The sequence below is a fragment of the Natator depressus genome, chromosome 2, assembly GCF_965152275.1.
Source record: "Natator depressus isolate rNatDep1 chromosome 2, rNatDep2.hap1, whole genome shotgun sequence".
Lineage (NCBI taxonomy): Eukaryota > Metazoa > Chordata > Testudines > Cheloniidae > Natator > Natator depressus.
In genome coordinates, this window is record NC_134235.1 from 229,815,996 (window position 1) to 229,837,411 (window position 21,416).

At 42.3% G+C, this 21,416-nt stretch overlaps 1 protein-coding gene across 1 annotated transcript in view; it reads left to right on the top strand.

The window, feature by feature from the left end:
- Positions 1–2,297: 2,297 nt before the first annotated feature.
- Positions 2,298–21,416, top strand: part of GPR158 (G protein-coupled receptor 158) — a 309,363-nt gene continuing 290,244 nt past the window's right edge. The window contains exon 1 of the mRNA XM_074946104.1: positions 2,298–3,708. Within this exon, the coding sequence (XP_074802205.1) occupies positions 2,837–3,708 (872 nt within the window). The 5' untranslated portion in view covers positions 2,298–2,836. The remainder of the gene's footprint in view (positions 3,709–21,416) is intronic.

Consider the following 21,416-nt stretch of genomic DNA (forward strand, 5'->3'; position numbering starts at 1 on the left):
GGAGACTGCAGGAACTGTGGGATAGCTATCCACAGTGCATCGCTCCATAAGTCGATGCTAGTCATAGTATTGAGGACACACTCCGCCAACTTAATGTGCTTAGTGGGGACATACACAATTGACTATATAAAATTGATTTCTAAAAATCAACTTCCATAAAATCGACCTAATTTCGTAGTGTAGACATACACTATAATAAAAGGAGTTGCAGATCTGAGCACCTGTCCCTTGCTGTCTGGAGCTGGAGGAGAGAGGGTTGCGTTCCTGGCTGGCTGAAAGAGCAGCAGGACCATGGACAGCTCTGTGTGGATGGGGATGTGGGAGCTAGGAAGTAGCTCCTGGCTGATTACTGGGACTGAGTAGGACTGAGCCTCGGGAGGGACACAAGAAGACAGGCAGGAAGCGCTGAGGGTATGGCCCCATACCAGGGCCAGGACAAGTTAAAGACTGTATATCCCAGAAGGGATTTGTTCTGTTTCACATACAGACAGTGTATGTGACTCAACTGGAGGGCTGAGTCACTGAAAAACTGCCTGAGAAACCACTGATGGGTCACCATAAACTGAAAGGCTGCAGATACACCTGACTAGAAGGGGATGCTTGTGAGAGGTGGGTGCCATGCCCCATTACAGGGTGTCATGGACCACCTCCCTTCCAGTGCATAATTTTCCAGATTGCCTCCTTTCTTAAGCTTTGATCTAGTAATAAAACTTTAGGCATGTGCATAGTCCACTGAAGTCAATGCCTGAAGTTAAATACATACTTAAATATCTTTGTTGGATTAGGGCCTCATTCCTGTTCACGTAACATCCCCCTGGCAATTACAAGGGTTGCTTATGTGGAAAAGTAATAAAGTTTTAAATGCATTTTAGTTGTCTTTTAATAAGGAGGAAAGCCATGTGATCTGTCAGCCCTCCATGGACCATAAGCAAGTGCTCTGCAAACCACTGGATTAAAGGATTTATTCTGGGAGAGTGAACAGAGCTGGCATTATGGAGTTAACAGAAAACTGGAGAATAAAAGATTGCAAGAAGGAGAGGCAAGGAAGGACACAGGTTACAGAAATATGACTGTAGGGTTATTCAGTTTAGGCAAGGATACATCTACCTGGCTCAGTTGTATGTGTGATTTTTTTAAATGTTTGAGAATGCTGCACAAGTTTGGTTATAGGAGTAATCCGAATGAGGTGAAAGCGAGACAAATAGATTTTGGAAGACAGGCCATGCTTAAGGGGCAACCTAGAAATAGGTGCAGAGTCAACAGCAGGGAAAAAGAGAAGAAAGGGGGGAAATGAGGTTGGTAGCTGAAGCAGTAACTGCTGGAATCAGAAGTAGAATTTGTTGTATAACTACAGTAAATGTCTCAATCCAATCTATCCTGGACTAGAAGTAGTCCAGTACAAGCCTAGCAGGGATCCTGGATTCCAGTGCACCGGGAGAGTTGTATGAAAAGAATATACAGTGGCTCTGACATGAACCATTTTCCTAGCCAGAACCTACTTCTTTAATGAGGAATATAATTTGCTGGAAAATGACAAGAAGATGCTCTTCATAACAGCAGACAGCCAGGCCCCAAAGTGAGCCTGTAGCGTTAATTGTAGCTGCCCCACCCCAAGCCTGAGCGCGCTCCTCCCTGTGTTGAGCGAAGGGTATTTTAAGCGTCCTGATCCCCTGCTCCGCCACCCTCCTTTTCTTCTTCTCCCGTACCTATAACTGACCCGAGTTCCTCACCTTTCTCAGTGCAGACCGTTTGGCTAAGGCAGCAGCGGTATCGTTTTAAGCCCATCCAGCAGATGTCTCTATTCGACTCATCTACGCCTATCCCCACCCAGTTAAAATACATCATCCTTTATTCAACCTCCCCTGCGGGCAGAGAGCCGCCCTCCTGCCTGTTCCCCTGCCACACAGCCCGGGGCCCCTCCTGTGGGGGGGTGTGTGTGGGGGGAACAGGGGGCTGGAGACACCCTCGCCTCAACTTCCCGCCTTCTGCTAGGCCGGCCCCGCAGCTGCAGCCTGAGCCGCGGCCGCCCCCCGCAGGGCGCTGTCCCCGCTCTCCGCGGGGCTGCCGACGAACCGGGCTCCCGGTCCTGAGCCGCGCCGCCACCTCCTTGCCCAGCACAGGACAGCGCCTCTCCCCCGGCCCGCCAGTGGCTCCCGGGTGACTGACAGGCGACCCGGCCATACGGGGAGCCGGGCAGCGGGCGGGCACCTACGAGGGCTGGTTGGGAAGGGGCCAGCGGTAATGAGGGGTTGGCGCTGGCAGAGCAGCCTGGTGAACAGCCTCCCGCAGCCGGGAGAGGGCGGAGCGTGGGTCTCTCGGCTGGGAAACACGAGCGCTCAGTTAGCCCGGCACCCGCTCCCTAGGAACAAGCCGGTCCCACAGGACCCAGCCCCGCGCCTCCCCAGCAGCGTCCGCGCGCCCCTCGCCATGCCGGCAGGATGCGGAGCCCAGGCGCGTGGGTCCGGAGTGGGAGATGGGACCTGCCACCTGCTCGGCTGAGGGCGCGGCCGCCTCTGCGTGCAGCGGCTTGGAACACCTCCGTGGCGGCGGCGGGGGGAGGAAGACGTAAGCAGGCTAACTCTAGCCTCTCCCCGGAGCCAGAGAGGGGCTGCAACCTGCTCGGAAGCCGGGCAGCGTAATTCCCAGCGCTGGGCAGCGTGCAGAGGGCGCGCTCGCTGGGCATCGCCACAGGTGACTTGAATTTTTCCGCTGCAGCTGCCTTGCCAAGGCACGCCACTGCCACTGATCGTTGTTTTGCACCTTGGCTGGGGGCGGGTGGGGAGAGCTGTGATAATCATAGTACAGGGACCTAGCCGTGCCTGCGCGCTCCGAGGACATGGCTCGGCGCCTGCTTCTCTCTCTCCTGCTCTTTGCCCAAGTGGGGGTCGGGGCTGGATCAGGCCAAGGGCGGACGGTGCACCACAAAGACAAAGCAATCACAGGGAAACAGCCTATTTACAACAACATCAAGAGCCCGGATCCTCCCCCGGCTCCCTGGAGCAGATCTACCGAGAGCACCATCTTGGCGCAGAGGCTCACCGAAGAGGTGCCTCAAAACGTGGCCTCCTTCCTCTACACGGGGGACTCCCGGGAACTGGGGCGCGCCAACTGCTCCCGGAGGTACGAACTGGCCAGCCTGGCTGGGAAGTCTCGCCTCACCGCTCACCCTTCTTTGCACGGTGCCCTGGACACGCTCCTCCACGCTACCAACTTTTTGAGCATGATCCTCCAGAGCAATAAATCCCGGGAGCAGAACTTGCAAGAGGACATGGGCTGGTACCAAGCCTTGATCAGGAGTCTCCTGGAAGGGAACCCCAACATATCCAGAGCAGCTATTACTTTCAATGTAGAGCCCTTGTCCTCTGCTCCCCAGGTTTTCCTCCAGGCCAGCCGGCAGGAGACCCAGATCCTCCTGCAGGATTTGTCCTCCATAGCTCACCATTTAGCCAATGCCTCTATCGAAACCGAGTGGTTCCACAGCTTGAAGCGCAAGTGGAGGCCACATCTGCACAGGAAGGTCTTAACGCCAGGCCCTAAAACTTTGGAGAGCAGCTGGAAGAAGAAGGACAGCTACCCGGCAGATAAGAACCACATCAAATGGTCCTCGCCCTACCTGGAGTGTGAGCATGGGAATTACAAACCCGGATGGCTAGTGACTGTGTCAGCAGCTTTTTATGGGCTGCAGCCAAACCTTCTCCCCGAATTCAGGTAGGAGGAGAACTCCTTTCTGTGTAGTTACTAGTACTCAGAGTGGTGTTCGGAAGGTGACACAAATTCCAAATGTTTGTTTGTAGGGAGGGGGCACCCAGGAACTTGTCTCTCAACTAACGTGATCATCCAATTCTAGAACAACCCTGCCCCCCAATCAAACACACAGCAAAATCAAACTTCCTTTAGAGGCAGACCTTGGCTGAGCTCTTTATTGCCATGCTCTAGGGAGCTGTTGCCTGGTAAAAGCATCACTGTTTGTGACAATGTATAAAACACTGTTTTCTCTAATCACCTGAGTCTGGGGGAGTTATTTTCATGGTCAGAAAGCAGGGTGCGTGTCTGTGTGTAGAAGAAAGCAGGAAAAGTTGCCTGTTGTAGTTAGTTATTTCTAACTGCAGGAGGAATGCAGAGTTGGTAGTTAAATGTTTGCTGATGTGTCATTAGTTACTATGGTGTATAATTAAAACCAGCACAATCCCAGACATAATTTTAACCAGCCAGAAAACATTATTTTTATTCTGCAAACTGCAATTTTATAGTCTTTCAAACCCATCCACTCTGGGGTGTGCTCAAAGGTGATAATGCACATGCAGATGAATAAACCTGTGTCACAATACAGTGCATATAGTTAGATCCTTAGATGGCTACAGGTAAAACATTAATATTTTTCTAAAGATAAAAATATAATGCTCCCTTATACCTCTGCTGTTTCACGTCATAAAAGCTGATACATGGGATGTTTAAAGGGTTATATACAAGTTATTCCCTGGTAGCCAATGAGCTGTGAACAGTTGAGAAAAATGTACAAAGGCCCACGTCCGAAGATGTTCTATATCCACTTTGATATCAGCAGGAGATTTGCCTGAGTAAAGACTGGAGCCCCTGGATGGGACCATAGGAACTTTTGTTGCTAGGAAAAGCACTGGAGTTCCTTTGAGATCCCCACTGTGTCCTTATTTTTTTTTTCTGAAGTGGGTGGTAGCCTTTTTGTGGGTAAAATAGAGGTGCAAAGCTTCTTTTGTGTATTTGGTGCCCCTTTACTTCGGGAATCAGCTGATGAGCGGAGGTAGCCAAGAACAAAGAGGTACATTATATGCTTTACCAGCACTCAAGGTAGGGTGGCCAGACAGCAATGATAACAAACACAATTCAGCCAAACATTTTTGTGAATTACGGTTTTCTAGGCTTAGTATGATATCCACTGGAGTCAAACCAAGGATGAATATGGGCAAATGTCTCTGAAAACTCCAGCCCAATAGAGAGTGACTCTTCTCCAGTGAAATCATGCTCTTGTACTCTGAACTCTTCTCACATGTTGCATTGATTGGATTAGCAAGTGTTGAGCCCAGCTGCAAGCTCCTTGTTGCTGAATTTCTCAGAAGGGCAAAAATCAACTTGGCTGCTCTTTTATAACTTCTTCAGAGCTTGGGCCAGCACAGCACAAGAGGAGCTCATGTGCCAGTAAAGTGCTGGTGTGTCACTGACATTCGTTGTTTGTACACTCCATGAACTTGTAGGTATGGATGAATGGAGATGACTGTACATGCAGCAGTGCACAGCATAGAGCTCTCTCTTGTTGGGGCGGAGGGGGAATATATAATCCATAAAAGTTTATTCATCCCTAAACAAGTGCTATCTGGCTGTTGGCTGACCCTTCAGCACCATCCATCTAAGAACTAAGATCTTTACTTAGAGCTTAATACTGTGCCATAGAAGTCAATAGGAGGTTTGCCATTGATTTCAACAGGAGCAGAATCAGGCCCTGAGGCAGCAGAGCTTTAAAGTAACTCTGTTTCATGCCAGGATTCTATCCACATGATCCCTTAAAACTTCTCTTCATCCTACCAAAAAACGCATCTGCTAGACTGAGTACAGCCCCAGCCTTGCCACAGACACATCTCTATGATATAGGCCCACACTATATCATAGCACTCTCCACTCCAGGCAATATACCAGTTCAATTTTGGAGCAATACTTGCCACCCAAATCGACAAATAGAGGTCATTATGGTAGCAATACAAAACATTTCTTTTACCTCTGCAGCCTTCCCACCCTGCCTCCCCATAAATGTGCTATTTAGCATGTTGACATAACAATGATTAACTAGATTCAGAGTCCATTGCAACCATTTTATGCACCTCTGTGCAGCTGTTATACAACTATGTTTTTGGAGTTCTATATTCATCTTTTTTTTTTCCCCCTCATTTGAAGATACTGAAATGGGCCATGTTGTTAGCATGTTTAAAACAGATTCTATTGTGTTGAAAGGTTAATATTAAAGGTGATTAAACTACTATGTATGTTTTTTTTATAGTTAAAACACAACTGAAATACAGATTGTTAAATGTTTCTGGTAAATATTGTATGTGATTGGGGTGGGGAGAAGTACATATGTTTGATTTACACTGTCAAACATTTTATTTCCTGTTTTCAATTTGTGGAGTGACAGATGAAAGATGATCTTGTACTTTAAAATATACATACAAAGATATTCTACAAAATGCTGGAAAAATACAAGGGCTGTCAATTAATTGCAGTTAACTCACGTGATTAACTCAAAAAAATTAATCACAGTTTAAATTGCACTGTTAAACAATAGAATACCGATTGAAATTTATTAAACATTTTTGGATGTTTTTCTACTTTTTCATATATATTGATTTCAATTACAATACAGAATACAAAGTGTACAGTGCTCAGTTTATATTATTATTTTTATTACAAATATTTGCCCTGTAAAAATGATAAAAAATCAATTCACCTCATACTGTAGTGCAGTCTTTTTATCGTGAAAGTGCAATTTACAAATGTAGATTTTTTTGTTACATAACTGCACTCAAAACCAAAACAATGTAAAACTTCAGAGCGTACAAGTCCACTCACTCCTACTTCTTGTTCAGCTAATTGCTAAGACAAACAGTTTATTTACATTTACGGGAGATAACGCTGCCCGCTTCTAGTTTACAAGGTCACCTGAAAGTGAGAACAGGTGTTCACATGATACTTTTGTAGCCAGCATTGCAAGGTATTTACATGTCAGTTATGCTAAACATTTGTATGCCCCTTCATTCTTCACCACCATTCCAGAGGACATGCTTCCATGGTGATGACGCTTGTTAAAAAATAGTGCATTAATTAAATTTCTGACTGAACTCTTTGGGGGAAAATTGTATGTCTCCTGCTGTTTTACCCACATTCTGCCATATATTTCATGTTATGGCTGTCTCGGTTGATGACCCAGTTTTTAAGAACACTTTCCCTGCCGATTTGACAAAACGCAAAGAAGGTACCAATGTGAGATTTCTAAAGATAGCTACAGCACTCAACCCAAGGTTTAAGAATTTGAAGTGCTTTCCAAAATCTGAGAGGGATGAGGTATGGAGCATGCTTTCTGAAGTCTTAAAAGAGCAACACTCCAATGCAGAAACTACAGAACCCAAACCACCAAAAAAGAAAATCAACCTTCTGCTGGTGGTGTCTGAGTTAGTTGATGAAAAAGAACATGTGTCAGTCTGCACTGCTTTGGATAGTTATCGAGGAGAACCCGTCATCAGCAAGGACGCGTGTCCTCTGGAATGGTGGTTGAAGCATGATGGGATATATGAATCTTTAGTGCATCTGGCCTGTAAATATCTTGCAACGCCGGCTACAACAATGCCATGTGAATGCCTATTCTCACTTTCAAGTGACATTGTAAACAAGAAACAGATGGCATTATCTCCTGCAAAGGTATACCAATTTGTTTGTCTGAGCGATTGGCTGAACAAGAAGTAAGACTGAGTGGACTTGTCGGCTCTGAAGTTTTACATTGTTTTATTTTTGAATGCAGTTATTTTTTGTACATAATTCTACATTTGTAAATTCAACTTTCATGATATAGAGATTGAACTACAGTACTTGTATTAGATGAACTGAATATACTATTTCTTTTGTTTTTAACAGTGCAAATATTTGTAACAAAAATAAATATAAAGTGAGCACTGTACACTTTGTATTCTGTGTTGTAATTGAAATCAATATATTTGAAAATGTAGAAAACATCAAAAATATTTAAATAAATGGTATTCTATTATTATTTAATAGCGTGATTAATCACCATTAATTTGTTTAACTGCTTGACAGCCCTAAAAATACATTATTACAGGTTATGGAAAACAAACGATTAGCCTTGTAGTTTTTTAAAAACATAAATTATTCTAATATTGCAAAACATTTTCTATAATTCTTAGGTGCAAAGTTAGGCAGTCCAAACCACAATACTTTTTTAAAAGAAGAAATGAATTAAAAATATGAAATCAGAAACTGAATGAAAAGTTCAACATAGTCATTACAACATTAGTATTAATCACCATAAGTTGCCTCTCAAAATAGGTTTTTATTTCCCCTTTCCATCTGTCACTGAGTGACACAACATATTTTAAATTTCAAATTCCTATTTAAAGCCCATATGCTAACAAAACACGTATATGCTGGTCTCTTTCTTTTGAAGAAGTTGCACTGATTCTGCCCAACAAAATGTGTCTGTGAACCATCTGTTAAGGATGCGTTAATGCTGCTGCCATTCGTTGTCTGGCATGAGAGCAGTAGCAATAATTTAGTGCATGCCCACTCTAAACATCATCTAACATTTTATATACTTTCTTGCTTGCTTATCTCTGGTGTATGATATTGTATGCATGGTGTGACAAAGTGAGACATTAATTTTCTTGATGGAAGAGTATTCTTTAGGTTTACAGAAAAGGAGTTTGCCTTTGCAGTGCAGTGGTTCTCGAACTGTGGTAATGAGGTCACCAGGCCTGGTGTTAGATTTGCTGGGGTCCAGGGCTGAAGCCAAAGTTGGAGCTCCACCGCCCTGGGCACTGGGGCTCAGGTTACAGTCCCCCCCCCCCCGCCTCCCCCCCCAGGGATGAAGCCCTCGAGCTTTGCTCACCCTCCCCAGGTGACGGGGCTTGGGCTTGGGTCCCCTTTTCTGGGGTCGTGTAGTAATTTTTGTTGTCAGAAGAGGGTCACAGTGCAATGAAGTTTGAGAAATGCTGCGAATAGTATATGTATACCTCATATTATTAAAAACACAGGGCTAAACTCTGCTCTTAGTTACACCCAGGTAGATCTGGAATAATAACACTAAAGTCAGCATAAATGTTTCAGACCTACATTGGTGCAAAAAAGAGTAGAATTTGTCCCTCCTGGTTGAACATGAGTATTACCTCAAATATAGGGTGGACAAATGACTACTATTTCTGTCCAATAGTTGTTGCTATTTTTTGCTAGACCTTTCTTTAATGGCATTTTGGAAATTTAACCAAAAGCCTGTTTACAGAGTAACCCATTACTCTGGGCCATGAAGGCCTCTATCCTCTGCATTGCCAGAGGAAGTGAGCTACAAGGGTAGAGCCCTCTACTGAAAACATCTTGTCATCTGTCCTCGACCGTTCTGCCCCAGGAACTGGAAACCAGACTGCCTGAGGTGAGGCCCCAGAAAAAGAATTTAGAAGAAAATATAGTCCTATATCTTGTCTTGCAAAGGCTAGCAAGGTAGGCCAATATTAAAATGAAGCCGAGAAACTAAAGAGAACTCAAAATACTCATGATAATATCCCAGCTCTTTTAAGATAATCACTGCGTAAATAGTTCTACCATAGCTTAGGCCTCTTATTTCCTTAGAAACCTGTTTATATTTGTAGCCTTTTCTGTCGGCTTTGAGATTTTTTTTAGAAGGGATTGTTCATCACACAGTGGCAATGGCAGTGCTTTATTTTACCATTTGGGAAAACGTACATTTGGTCAAAAGGATAGATTTTTTAAGGAGGCTAAATGCACCATATAGTGAAATTCTCCCACCATCACCCCGCCTTCTCCTCCTCCTTTTAAAGCCTGAGTAATGAGGTTTTAGGGATGGAGTTCACCACCTAAAGTGTGGGCACAGAAAGGGCTAGAACTCAGTCCCTCTGCAGTTGCTACTCCTGCACAGAGTGATGGAGCAATAGGATTTGTCATGAATCTTGTGGTCCCCTCTCAGTGTAATTTCCAGACCTCCATTATATACTGACCTGGAATCACCTTCTGTGGTGCAGAAACCTCATGTTTAGCTGGTCTTTGCAACCCCACTGCAGAATTTAAATGGTGTGAAGAAACTTGCATCTGTGTTCCCCACCGTGCGTGTATTTCACTCTCTAGAAGTGCATATTTGGCCTCTGGAGAGGGAGCTGGATGTTAGTACATTGCTTCTACAACTGCAGGTGATTAGTGGGCCAACGGGGAGGTTGAACAGCTGTGGTGGAAGTTAACCACACAGTTTGGTATTCAGTAGACTATCCATTAATGGTCTCTTTTTTCAGTTCTAAATAGTATCTTGAATACAACTCTCATTTTTGTTAATATCCTGTTGTAATGCACTAACATAGTGGGGAGTGATCATGACTATTACTCATCAGTATCTTACACTAGGCCTGAATATCGTAAGGCCACAAGTACTCTTTTTCCCGCTACTGTAACAAGTCCAGACTGCTTCCTCATTGAGTCTGGTACAGTACTTGCAAGTTTTCTTTCTTTCATTTTTTTGTTTTTGTTTGTTTTTTAAAGAACTATTGGGAGAGTACATCTGAAAGATGATTCTTTTGGCAATTCAATGCCCATTATCAGCAGCTGACCATTTATTTTGAATGATGCTACGTGCTGGAGCATTTACAGAAAATAAATTGACTACCAAATTCAGCTGACCAAGTACTGTGTTTTTTATTTTCTGATGCTTCTATTTCTGGCTTTCAGACCCAGTTCCTCAAATTATGTAGGTGCCTAATGCCCATTGATTTTCTTTTTTTTGATGATCTGGGCCTCAGTACTTATCTCTAATTATTAGAAACATATCCCTGGGCACACTAGCTTTTTTTGCTGTATAGTCAAACCTGGTCATTCCTTCCATAAAGGCAGTGGAATTCACTGAGTCATCATTCCAATTTCAGCAGGAATTGGACTGAACCCATATTAAGCCATGTAGAATGGTGTTTAGTTCGGAGTGCACTACTGAAAGCAAATACATCCATGGAGGAAAATTCATATATATGAACAAACAGCAATTTCCCAGGGAATATTTTCTGTAGCTTCTTAGTTTGTTAAATATGTAATAGGAATCAAGTTTGTTATTAAAATTTTTCAAAGAAAGGTCAAAACAAATCCTGAATAAATGAAAGAAAATAATTTGGCCATTAATATTTTCCCTTTATAGGTGACTCAAGTCCTTATTTTAATTCCTTTCTCACATTTTAAACTAGTTTTCTAATTCCCTAAACTCTACAATCCAGTCTGCAATATTTCAAATAGTGAAGGAGACATAGGATAAGGTTTATGGAGGATTGCATACTAACTGTACATGACTTCACATATTAGTTGTATAATCCTAAAAATATTGTAAAATGGTGAAAATGATATCTTCTTACTCTAAGATATTATGACCCATATTAAGTTGGGAGTGGAAGGGGGAGAATAGATTTGACTTTAAAGTTAATAAATGGATCATTTTAAGCATTTACTTCCTAAAATTTTCAAAACTTTTGGCTTTATGGTCATGAAAGGACAGCAACTGGTGGGATCAGAGAAGGCCCATTACTATGATATGGATGATTTATTATCTGTTTAGCATAGCACCCATGATGTTCTCCAGATATCTACGAATGGATGGTCCCTGCCCTAAGGAGCTCACAAGACTAAGGATGGACAGTAGATAGAGGGAAGAGGAACAATAAATAAATAAACAAACTAAAAACCAGCAAATCTGCTTGAGTCACTGCTGGAATCTTGGACTGTTGGAATTCAGTCCGAAACACAGAAATAGTGTGGTTTTATGTGAGGATTAAAATGTGGACAGGGTTGAAGTGCACGTTACCTTTGTGAGGGTTATTTTGGGTTTGAACATTTGGAAGGAAGACTAGAAAGAACCTGTTCTTTGGGGCAAACTCCTATTATTTTTCCTCCCCTCCCCCATGACAGCACATCCTTTCGGATAAGTTGTCATAGCTCTATTGACTTCAATGCAGCATTGACAATTTTACACCAACTTAGGATCTGCCCCTTGATCTTTACCACTTTTTATTCCTTCAGTCCACAGTCTCAATTTGTGGACACAGAAGTTCCCATGTGCAAGGCTGTCCCTGATGACAGAATTCAGCCAAGTAGTAATTTTAAGCAAGAGAGACTATTTTAAGAAGCTCTTTTGATTTAATTACAGGGAAATCCCCAGATATGCAGCAATGCATGCCTTAGATCTGAAGCCTATGTTGTCAATGAGATTGAGGATTCTAATCTTCTTTCAGATAGAACTACTCCACACTTGTAATACTGTTCCAAAGGCCCATGGGGATTTCCTTTGCAGAGGAATCCTAATTCATGTCCCACATTGCTATCCCCTGTTCTCTGATCAGGTTTATTTTTAGTGAAAGCTGGTACTCCTGTGAAAATGTATGTTGAAAAACAGCAATAGTGCTTCTGCTAAGGTCTTAGAAAAATCTGTCTCGGTATTAATGAAAACTGAATTGTAGTGGGGGAACAGATCAAAATCCTATTCTTTGCCACACATATAGTAAGTCCCTATAGCCATCTGAAGCTCTAAGTGGCAATCATGTGCATACATATAGACCTACATTTTAAAAAATGGCTGAGGGATTTTCCAAAGTAATTTAAGCACTTAGAAACCTAAGTCTCATTGATAGTCAATGTAACTTAGGCACCTAAGTAACTTGGACACACTTATAAATTTTATACTAACATTTTTAGAAAGTGATTGGTAATTTTGGAAAACCAGCTAGAGACACCTTGAAGGGGCCTGATTTTCTAAAAGTACTGAGGACTCAAGATCCTTTTAAGGTGTCTCAAGTTGGGCAATCAAAAATTGACACCCAAAATCACTAGTCACTCTTGAAAATCTTGGCCAAACTAATTAATGTATGTGTATGTATCTGTCTAGGAGTGCAGGGATTTGCAGAGTAGTCAGGCTACACCATCTATGGGGAATTAATCAATTCTTCCGCAGCACATGGTAAGAGGGATGTACTGTAGGGAGTTGGGGGCCTGAGTCTGGTAGTAAGAGTCAGGAAGGGCCTCTAGGAAGAGTTCTGGAGCCGAGGAATGACATCTTTTCTGCCACTTTACAGCCCGGCCTTAAAGCTTATCTTTAGCTGGGAGAAGCCCTTTAGCTGGGAGAAGCACTGTGATGTTTGGTCCTTTAAATTGTTTACATTGATTTCTCTTTTTCTAATATAGCACACAACAGAAGCGTTTATACTCCACTTAGTTATGCAGAATCCTTTCATGTCCAGAATGGTCAGTTTAGGAGGTCAGTCTAGCATCTTTCGAAAGAAATATATATTTCACAGTTGAAGCCTTTACAAAGCATGAATATAACCTAGAGAGCTTTTCCAAATTCCCTTTTTAAAGGTTGTGTCCTCTTTATATGCTCACATCTAGCTCTAACTTGCTGGAAGTCTTGCTAATTCTTTGTCTCTTTTCATATCTTCTTGACTAAGAGGCTTGTGTAGCTTATATGGGTAGACTATAAGCGGAGCTGATTACAAGGTTCTTTTATTGATACTTTTGACATCTCTTCGTTTTTATTTGTCCTCTGCTCGTGTGTATTTAATTTTATATAGGTAAGCATTAGACAAAGTGCATTCCTGTTCAACTGAGACTTGACCTCTTTGACAAAAAGACTCCTAAAATCTAGGAGATAGAAGGACCATGTTTGTCACTGTTTAAATGTTTGGCAAACCATTCTGTGCTCCTCTGCTTATAAGAAGCACTGTGAAAAGGAAATATACTCTTTCTGTTTTATAGAGTGACACTGGTGTCAAAAATTCTCATGCAGACGCAAAAGTTTGTAACTCATTGTTACAATAAAGTATAACTACTGAAAATATCAAGATAACCACTAAGTTGGGAAAACAAGTTTAAATCAATTACTGGCACTGATTTTGAAGGAGACAGAATGTCAACAAACAGCGGTGCTGGAAATTAAGGCAGACATGAAAGCCTCTTAAATCAAACCTTCCGACCTGACAGAAAATCCTTGATGACATCATTCTTCAACAATTCTCCATTATACATAATTCTAACTAATAATTTCTTGTCTGTGGAAATCCAAAATGCTAAATATGACCCTCTAATCTTGAAGCAGTATTTTGTGTCAGCTTTGTAAAACAAGGATAGAAAACAGAATATTTATAGTAATAAGGAGATTAGCTTCCAATGCACAAAATACACTTGGTTGCCAGATGGTCTACAATTACCATTCATATTATTATCATCTTATCACTGTGATTGTGACCTGGGTTCAGCTATGCTGTTCTGTCAGCCTGGGTGAATATCAGACTGATAGTATGTGCTGACAAGCCAAGTTTTACTAACACGCTGTTGACATTTGTGTCTTGATCACTTGGACCAAGATAGCAAAGCTAAAATTATTCCCAGCTAGTTCTGTAAATAGTAGTTGATCCCTATATGTACTAGTAGGATGTCTTCTTTCATATGTTCTCTTTTCGGCGTACTGAATCAAAAATAACTAAAAATGTGGGTAGCTAACCAGCTTGTGTTATCTACTGTATTAATACCAGTAAAATATTTCAGAAATATGTAATCATCCTACGTAGCTGTATATGCTTTACATGTACATATGATGGTGTGGTATAAGTCTGGGATGGATGCAAAAGGGAGGTCATCACAAATGAATGCCAATAAACCTTTTACTACACTGCGCTATGGTGACATATTCTGTAAATGCCACACACCTCACACACAATCTATTTTAGAATTATTTTACATCTCTCAAGTAGGTTAAAAAGCTCTGTTAGCACTGTTGCAACCTCTGTTACTGGCTTACTAGAACTGTGGAGTTAAAATAAGACAGAGATGGGAACTACATGCTGCAGAGGCCTAGTAAATAAAATAGTTAAGATGCACAATGTAACAGTGATGGTCTTAATACTTAGGACACTGTCTAATCCCCATGAGTAGCTCTAGATAAGGGAATTGGTGTCATAACTTTTAGCATAGCAGTTGGGGCACTCACCTGGGATGTGGCAGGCACAAGTTCAATTCCCATCTTTGCCTGATATGGAGAAGGGATTTGAATGTGAGTCTCCCATCCCTCTTCCCAGCTAATTGCTGTAGCCCTGGGGGTATGGGATAGTCTTTCTCAGTCTCTCCCGTTGAAGCTACTCCACTTTGTATAAATCTTTAAATAGTCATTGGAGCAGTATGCCACATCCCAGGGGAGTGCCCCAACCAGCAGGCTATAGTCATTCCTATACAGTTTCTCTGGCCAAGTGACTATTCCTTGTAATAGTCATTTGGGGGCAGGGCAGGATGGGATGGAGAGAGAGAGAGATGGATGGGGGAGAGAGAAGCTACATTTACACTGTAACTTCTCTTCCTCCCCCAGAATCAAGTTTCACAGCCTAGGTCAACTGACTGGGGCCCATGCTACAGGGCTAAAAATAGCAGTGTAGATGTTCTTGCTAAGGCTAAAGCCTGGGCTCTGAAATCCGGTGAACGGGGTGGGTCTCAGAGCCTTGGCTCCAGCTTGAGTGGCAATGTCCATACTGCTGTTTTTAGTCCTGTAGCACAAGCCCCAAGAGCCCAAGTCAGTTGACCAGGACACTGTGACTCACTGCTGTGGTTTTTTTCAATGTCTCTGTACCTAGGAGAGATACTCTCTAGCCTGATGGTTAGGGTACTTATCCAGGATATGGCAGACCCAAGCGCAGATTCCTGCTTCAGTTATTAATTCAATTCATTATACAAAGTGGAACAGCTTCAACAGAATGGACTAAGACAGGCATACGCTTGGTGGCTAGACACTTTCTTGTAATGTAGGAGACACAAATTCAAATCCCTCCTCCACATTAGGGAGAGCCTGGGAGGGAATAAAAAACAGGTCTCCTACATCCTAGGTGAGTGCCCTAATGACTGGGCTAAAAGTTATAAGGGCACTTGCTCCTCCACTCATTTTGTGAATCTTGTCCTCTGCTTTTGGTAAAATGCCTGAAGTTGAAATGAAAACCTTCAAGTTGGATGAAATGAAATATTTAGTTCAACCTGACTTAAACTTTTGTTTCTGACTTTTTGATTCACTGAACATGTTGAAAACTTCCATTTGTCAGTTTGACCCAAAATTAAATTTTTTCACTGGGGGGAGGACTATTTTTGGAATTGCTAGCAAACTGAAAAATCCATTATTTGCCTAGCTCTACTCATGAGAAATCTCTTTCTCAATTTTATTGTTGAGCTGCACTGTGTGTAGAAGAGAGGAAGGTTTCTGACTGCTGCTAGGAAGAACCATTACCAGTTTTGTTTTCCTCCTCCCTGTTAGGAACTTCTCTTCCTCTACCTTGTCCTCCTGACACAACCCACCTCTCCTTTCTGCTGGTTACCAACGCCAGCAATCCACTAGGGATGGGAAGAGGGGAAAAGAAACTGGTCTTCAAGCAGGAAGTGAGGAAGAATCTGAATGGTGACAGGAGCGTGGGTTAGAACTGATAAATTTTTTGTCCACTTTTTTAAAATAAAAAATGGAGCTTTGCCAAAATCAAAATGTTGTGAAAAGTTTGATTTGATAATTTTCAATCAAAAAAGTTGAAAACAAATTTGTCTTGTTTCAAATTGAAATGTTCAGTTCTGAAAACCCAAAATAAAATGAAAAAATAACTTCAATTTGAAACAATCTTGTTTTGAATTTTTCTTCTGTTGAAGAAATCAAAACTTTCCATGGAAATGTTTGAACAAAATCATTTCACTTGAAACTTCTCACAGAATAAAGTTGGACTTTTCAACTATCTTGCATGTAGAAAAGGCTGAAAACAAATGTACTTCTTTCTAAGCGGAAACCACTTAGAATGATGTACTACTCTAGTGCACTAAGGAGTAGAGTACCTTAGTTACAAATTCCTTGATCTAAAATAAGTCCAATCACATTCAAATGCTTGTTCTGCATTTACAGTCCCTAATTGCTCTGAGTCCTGTGTACTGCTGAACTTACAAGTAACCACCTCTAGCTACACTCTTGTTTTCTGGCCTCTTTTCCATCCCCTTATAGCTCTTAATCATTGTAGTAATTGTGCAACAGCTTGCTTACCACACAGCACAGCCTACTGTTGCAGACAAAGGTTTTGCAGTTTTACCCCCACTCTTAGAGTGGTTAGGCTTAAATTCTTAAATCATCTTATTTTTTCTCTCTCATGCATCCTACCTTTTTTAGAAAAAAAATATGTGTTGGGCGGGGGTGACCAACCTGAGCCTGAGAAGGAGCCAGAGTTTACCAGTGTACATTGCCAAAGAGCCACAGTAACATGTCAGCAGCCCCCCGCATCTGCTCCCCAGCACCTCCTGCCTGCCGGCAGCCCCCACCAATCTGCCTACTCCCCCCTCCCACTGCAATCAGCTGTTTCACATGCACAGGAGGCTTTGGGGAGGGGGAAGGGGAGGAGTGGGGGCAGAGCAGGGGATTGAGCAGTGAGCACCCCCCAGCACATCGGAAAGTTAGCATCTAGCTACAGCCCCAGAAACGGTGCCTAGGTAAGGAGCTCCATATTAACCTTTGAAGAGCTGCATGTGGCTCCGGAGACACAGGTTGGCTACCCCTGGTGTTGGGGATAACCCTCCCTTCTACCAATTAAAAACAAAATCTACACAAGGGATAAGCTCTTTTCCTCAACAGGAAGTAAAGCTCTGCTTCCCTAAGGCGTCTATAAAGTCTCCCAGGTGAGACTGCTGCAGCTCTAATATGGATGACTCATCACAGATCTTTCAGCAGGTGAACCAGTTTCTTCACAGCAGGTAGAAGAAAATATTTAGCTAAATATTTTTGTGAGAAATTTCCAATGCTTGCAAAAGCCTCTGCTTTATCATGGGCAAGTGAGTTTGGCTGCAATCCTGCAAGTTCCTTTACAGGACGGACTCCTCCTGTGTCTATGCAGTGCCCCATTGAAATGAATACTTTACAGGACCGGCTACCCTGCAACCCCATTTGTTGGCTTGTATGTGGTTTTTAAGGACCCGAAAGTGGTCCAGAAAAATGGTACAAATCTGCATGATGTACCTGAGTGGTGAAAGTTGTGTTGGGCAGAGTTAGGAGCTAACTGAATGGTGTGAGCAATCACATGCACCTAGGCAGTTTGTTATTGTTTGCATGTGGTCAGGGCGATCTAGTAAGGTTAAGGAACTAAATTCCGCTCAGGAATCTTGATCCACCAACACCTACATCACATATAAAATACTAAACTAGTAAGCCAGATTTTCGTATTCCTGGCCAAACTCACCCCTTTGGTACCTGAAATATGGAAGATCTTTTGATTTGGATTGAGGTAGGCTGTCGAGGGCTGAACAATCCCCAAACCTTCATTTAAGCAAATACAACAAGCACTTCTGAATGTATTTTACAGGATAGATGTAGATTTGCACAAAGGTATGAACTAAATGTACTTATCTAAATATGGACGATGAATTCATAATGATGAATGAATGTCTGCCTAATACTATATAATTTATGGCTGAACATAAGCACTTTAAGATGTTTTACATGAAGAGGGTAAAAATGAGTCTGAGAGGTGGTGACTTATTTTGAATCTTAGATAAAAATCTCCTTGATTGATGAATTAGACGCTAAGTCAGTGTAACTATTGACTTTGGTGGAGTTTCACTTGCTTACAATAGGTCTGAATTTGGCCATAAATGGCCCAAAGGATTAAATGAATCTATTGCTCTGTTCCTGTTTTATGATGATCCGTCTTACTTGTATAGACTGTGCTCTTACCAAAAAAGGCAGCATGTTCTAGTGGGTTAAGTCAGGAGTTCCTGAGTTATATCCTGGCTATGCCTCCAGCTCCTTGCATGGACTTGAGGAAGGGATTTAGTGCATCTGTGACCTGTATCTCTGTCTGTAAAATAAATATAGTAATATTTCCCTACCATACAAGGCTCGTGTGAAAATGAAGTAGTTTGTACATCACTGAAAAGATTAAGGTATTATAGACACAGTTAATACAGGTTTTAATTGTTTGTGAGTAATACTGTTGGCATAATAAACATGTCACTTTCTTTAAAAAACGGATGTTAAGCAATTGGATTCCTAACCTGAAATTAGCAGGTTAAAATTAGAGCACACATAGCTGATGTCATGCACTTCACCGGGGGCACAGATCCAAGAAGACCATGAGTACTGGCTGAAAGTGCTGGGCCGGCAATCTGTAGCTTGTAAGGATATCTCTGTATTTGGTAGTAGAAATTAAGGCTTTGCAGTGGTATGTTTTTTCATAAGGTAATTGGCTGCAAAATGAGGCTGTGCTTTTTAGTATAGTTTGGCTTGTTTGAAACTTTAATGAGCTTGAGGATTCAACATTGAACGTTTGTTAACGTTGTGATCTGCAAGTTATTCTAATTACTATGATATTTTGGTGTGGCATTTTCCCACAGTTATTATATAATATCCCTTACTAAAACACTGCACTAAAACCTTTATAATTAAACACACGATAAAGAGTCAAACACTAGTAACAGGTATATGATCTCTGAAGATGAACATAAATCTCCTCAGTACTAATTCATTCCACTGACTATTCTAAGAGAAAGGAAGGAAACTCTCTTCTTTTCTCTTTTTTAAAGCTAGGCAGCTGCTCTTTCAACATTTTTTGCTTTTCATACTGTTTTGAGGGTGTTTGTAATGCAGTGTGATTAAGTGGAAATTGGATCAGTCTATTTTCAGTGGAAGGAATCTTCTAATACTGTGGGAGAAACTTTTGATGATGAAAGCTTTTAAGTTCCTGGCACATGAGTATGATTCTTCAGAGAGTGCTTGCTCATTTATTTGGTGTATGTACTAGAAGCATCCTTCTGAATTTCCTAGATACCAAGGACTTGATTCCCTGTTGTCCTTCACTTTGTGAAATCATTTACATCAGTGTAAAGAAGGTGTAAAATGCTGTTGAGTCAGAATGTTGGCATTGTACTCTTGCTTTATACTAGTGTAAATGAATATACAAAACACAGGGCAACAGAGAATTGGGCTCCAAAGATGTTCCAGAATGTGTAGCGGTCACCGAGGTACTATGTAACAGGACTATGTTGTACTGGTGCTTTAGAACCAGAAGCAGATGGTTTGGGGGTGGGGTGGGGTGAAGTGGGGTGGGGGGAGGGCTCTGCTACACATCTGGTGGCTAGGAAGTTGATACCCAGGTATGCAGATGAGATGTTGGATTTAGAGACAGTATCTTTGTCTGGGCTGCTGGCTTCTGTCAATCTAAGGAACTTATAAGGCCTATATCGCTGTAGTTTCTGGGCCCCTCACAATCTTTTAATGTATTTATCCTCACAGCACCCCTGTGAGGTAAAGGATATAAGTGAGGCACTGAGAGGTTAAGTGACTTGTCTGAGACCTAGTGGGTGGTCTGTGATACTCAGAGCCAGGACTCCTGGGTTCTTTACTAACACCTTAACCACTGGACAATGATCCCCTTCAGGGTCTTGAGGTCAGGTTCACGGGTCCATGTGGGGACTGGATCAGGTTCACGGGTCTTGTGGGGACTGGATAGAGAAGTCCTTGCCTCATTGGTGGAGGTTTGTCTGTTCCCTGGTGGGATCCCATCCCTCTGAGGAGAATGGTAAAAAGAGACTCAAGGTCAGAGGACTTGGACAAAATCACACAAGTTGTGTTTTCCACATGTGGGAGAAATGAGAAATCCCCACTTGGGGATCCCATTATTTGTGAGCTGCCCTCTCTCCAAAGACCAAGGCAGGGGATGAACTAAGACAAAAAGTCACTTCAGAGGGAAAATGACTTTGAAATGTCAAACTTTTTGTCAAACGTATTTCCTTTTTTGGCCAGCTCTAGTTATTGGTATGTGTTGTCTGAGCTGGGGAGAGAGCAGGCAGGTGAAGGTCTGTCAGCCGATGGGTCAAAGAAACATGGTGAGGGTAGTGTGACGGGGCTGGGGACAGATGTGAAGATGTAAGCCAGGTGTGATGGGAGGTAGCTTTGGCAAAGTCACTGCTCCATCAATGAGTGAAATACAGAATAGAAATCACACGATTCAAAACGGGAAATTGAAATGATAACTAAATGATGCAAGGTTTCAGAGTAGCAGCCATGTTAGTCTGTTTCCGCAAAAAGAAAAGGAGTACTTGTGGCACCTTAGAGACTAACAAATTTATCTGAGCATAAGCTTTCGTGAGCTACAGCTCACTTCATCGGATGCATTCAGTGGAAAATACAGTGGGGAGATTTATATACACAGAGAACATGAAACAATGGGTGTTACCATACACACTGTAACGAGAGTGATCAGGTAAGGTGAGCTATTACCAGCAGGAGAGCGGGGGTGGGGTGGGGTGGGGTGGGGGGAGAGAAAAAACCTTTTGTAGTGATAATCAAGGTGGGCCATTTCCAGCAGTTGACAAGAACTTCTGAGGAACAGTGGGTGGGGGGGAGAAGGGGTGGAATAAACATGGGGAAATAGTTTTACTTTTTGTAATGACCCATCCACTCCCAGTCTTTATTCAAGCCTAAGTTAATTGTATCCAGTTTGCAAATTAATTCCAATTCAGCAGTCTCTCGTTGGAATCTGTTTTTGAAGTTTTTTTGTTGAAGAATTGCCACTTTTAGGTCTGTAATCGAGTGACCAAAGAGATTGAAGTGTTCTCCGACTGGTTTTTGAATGTTATAATTC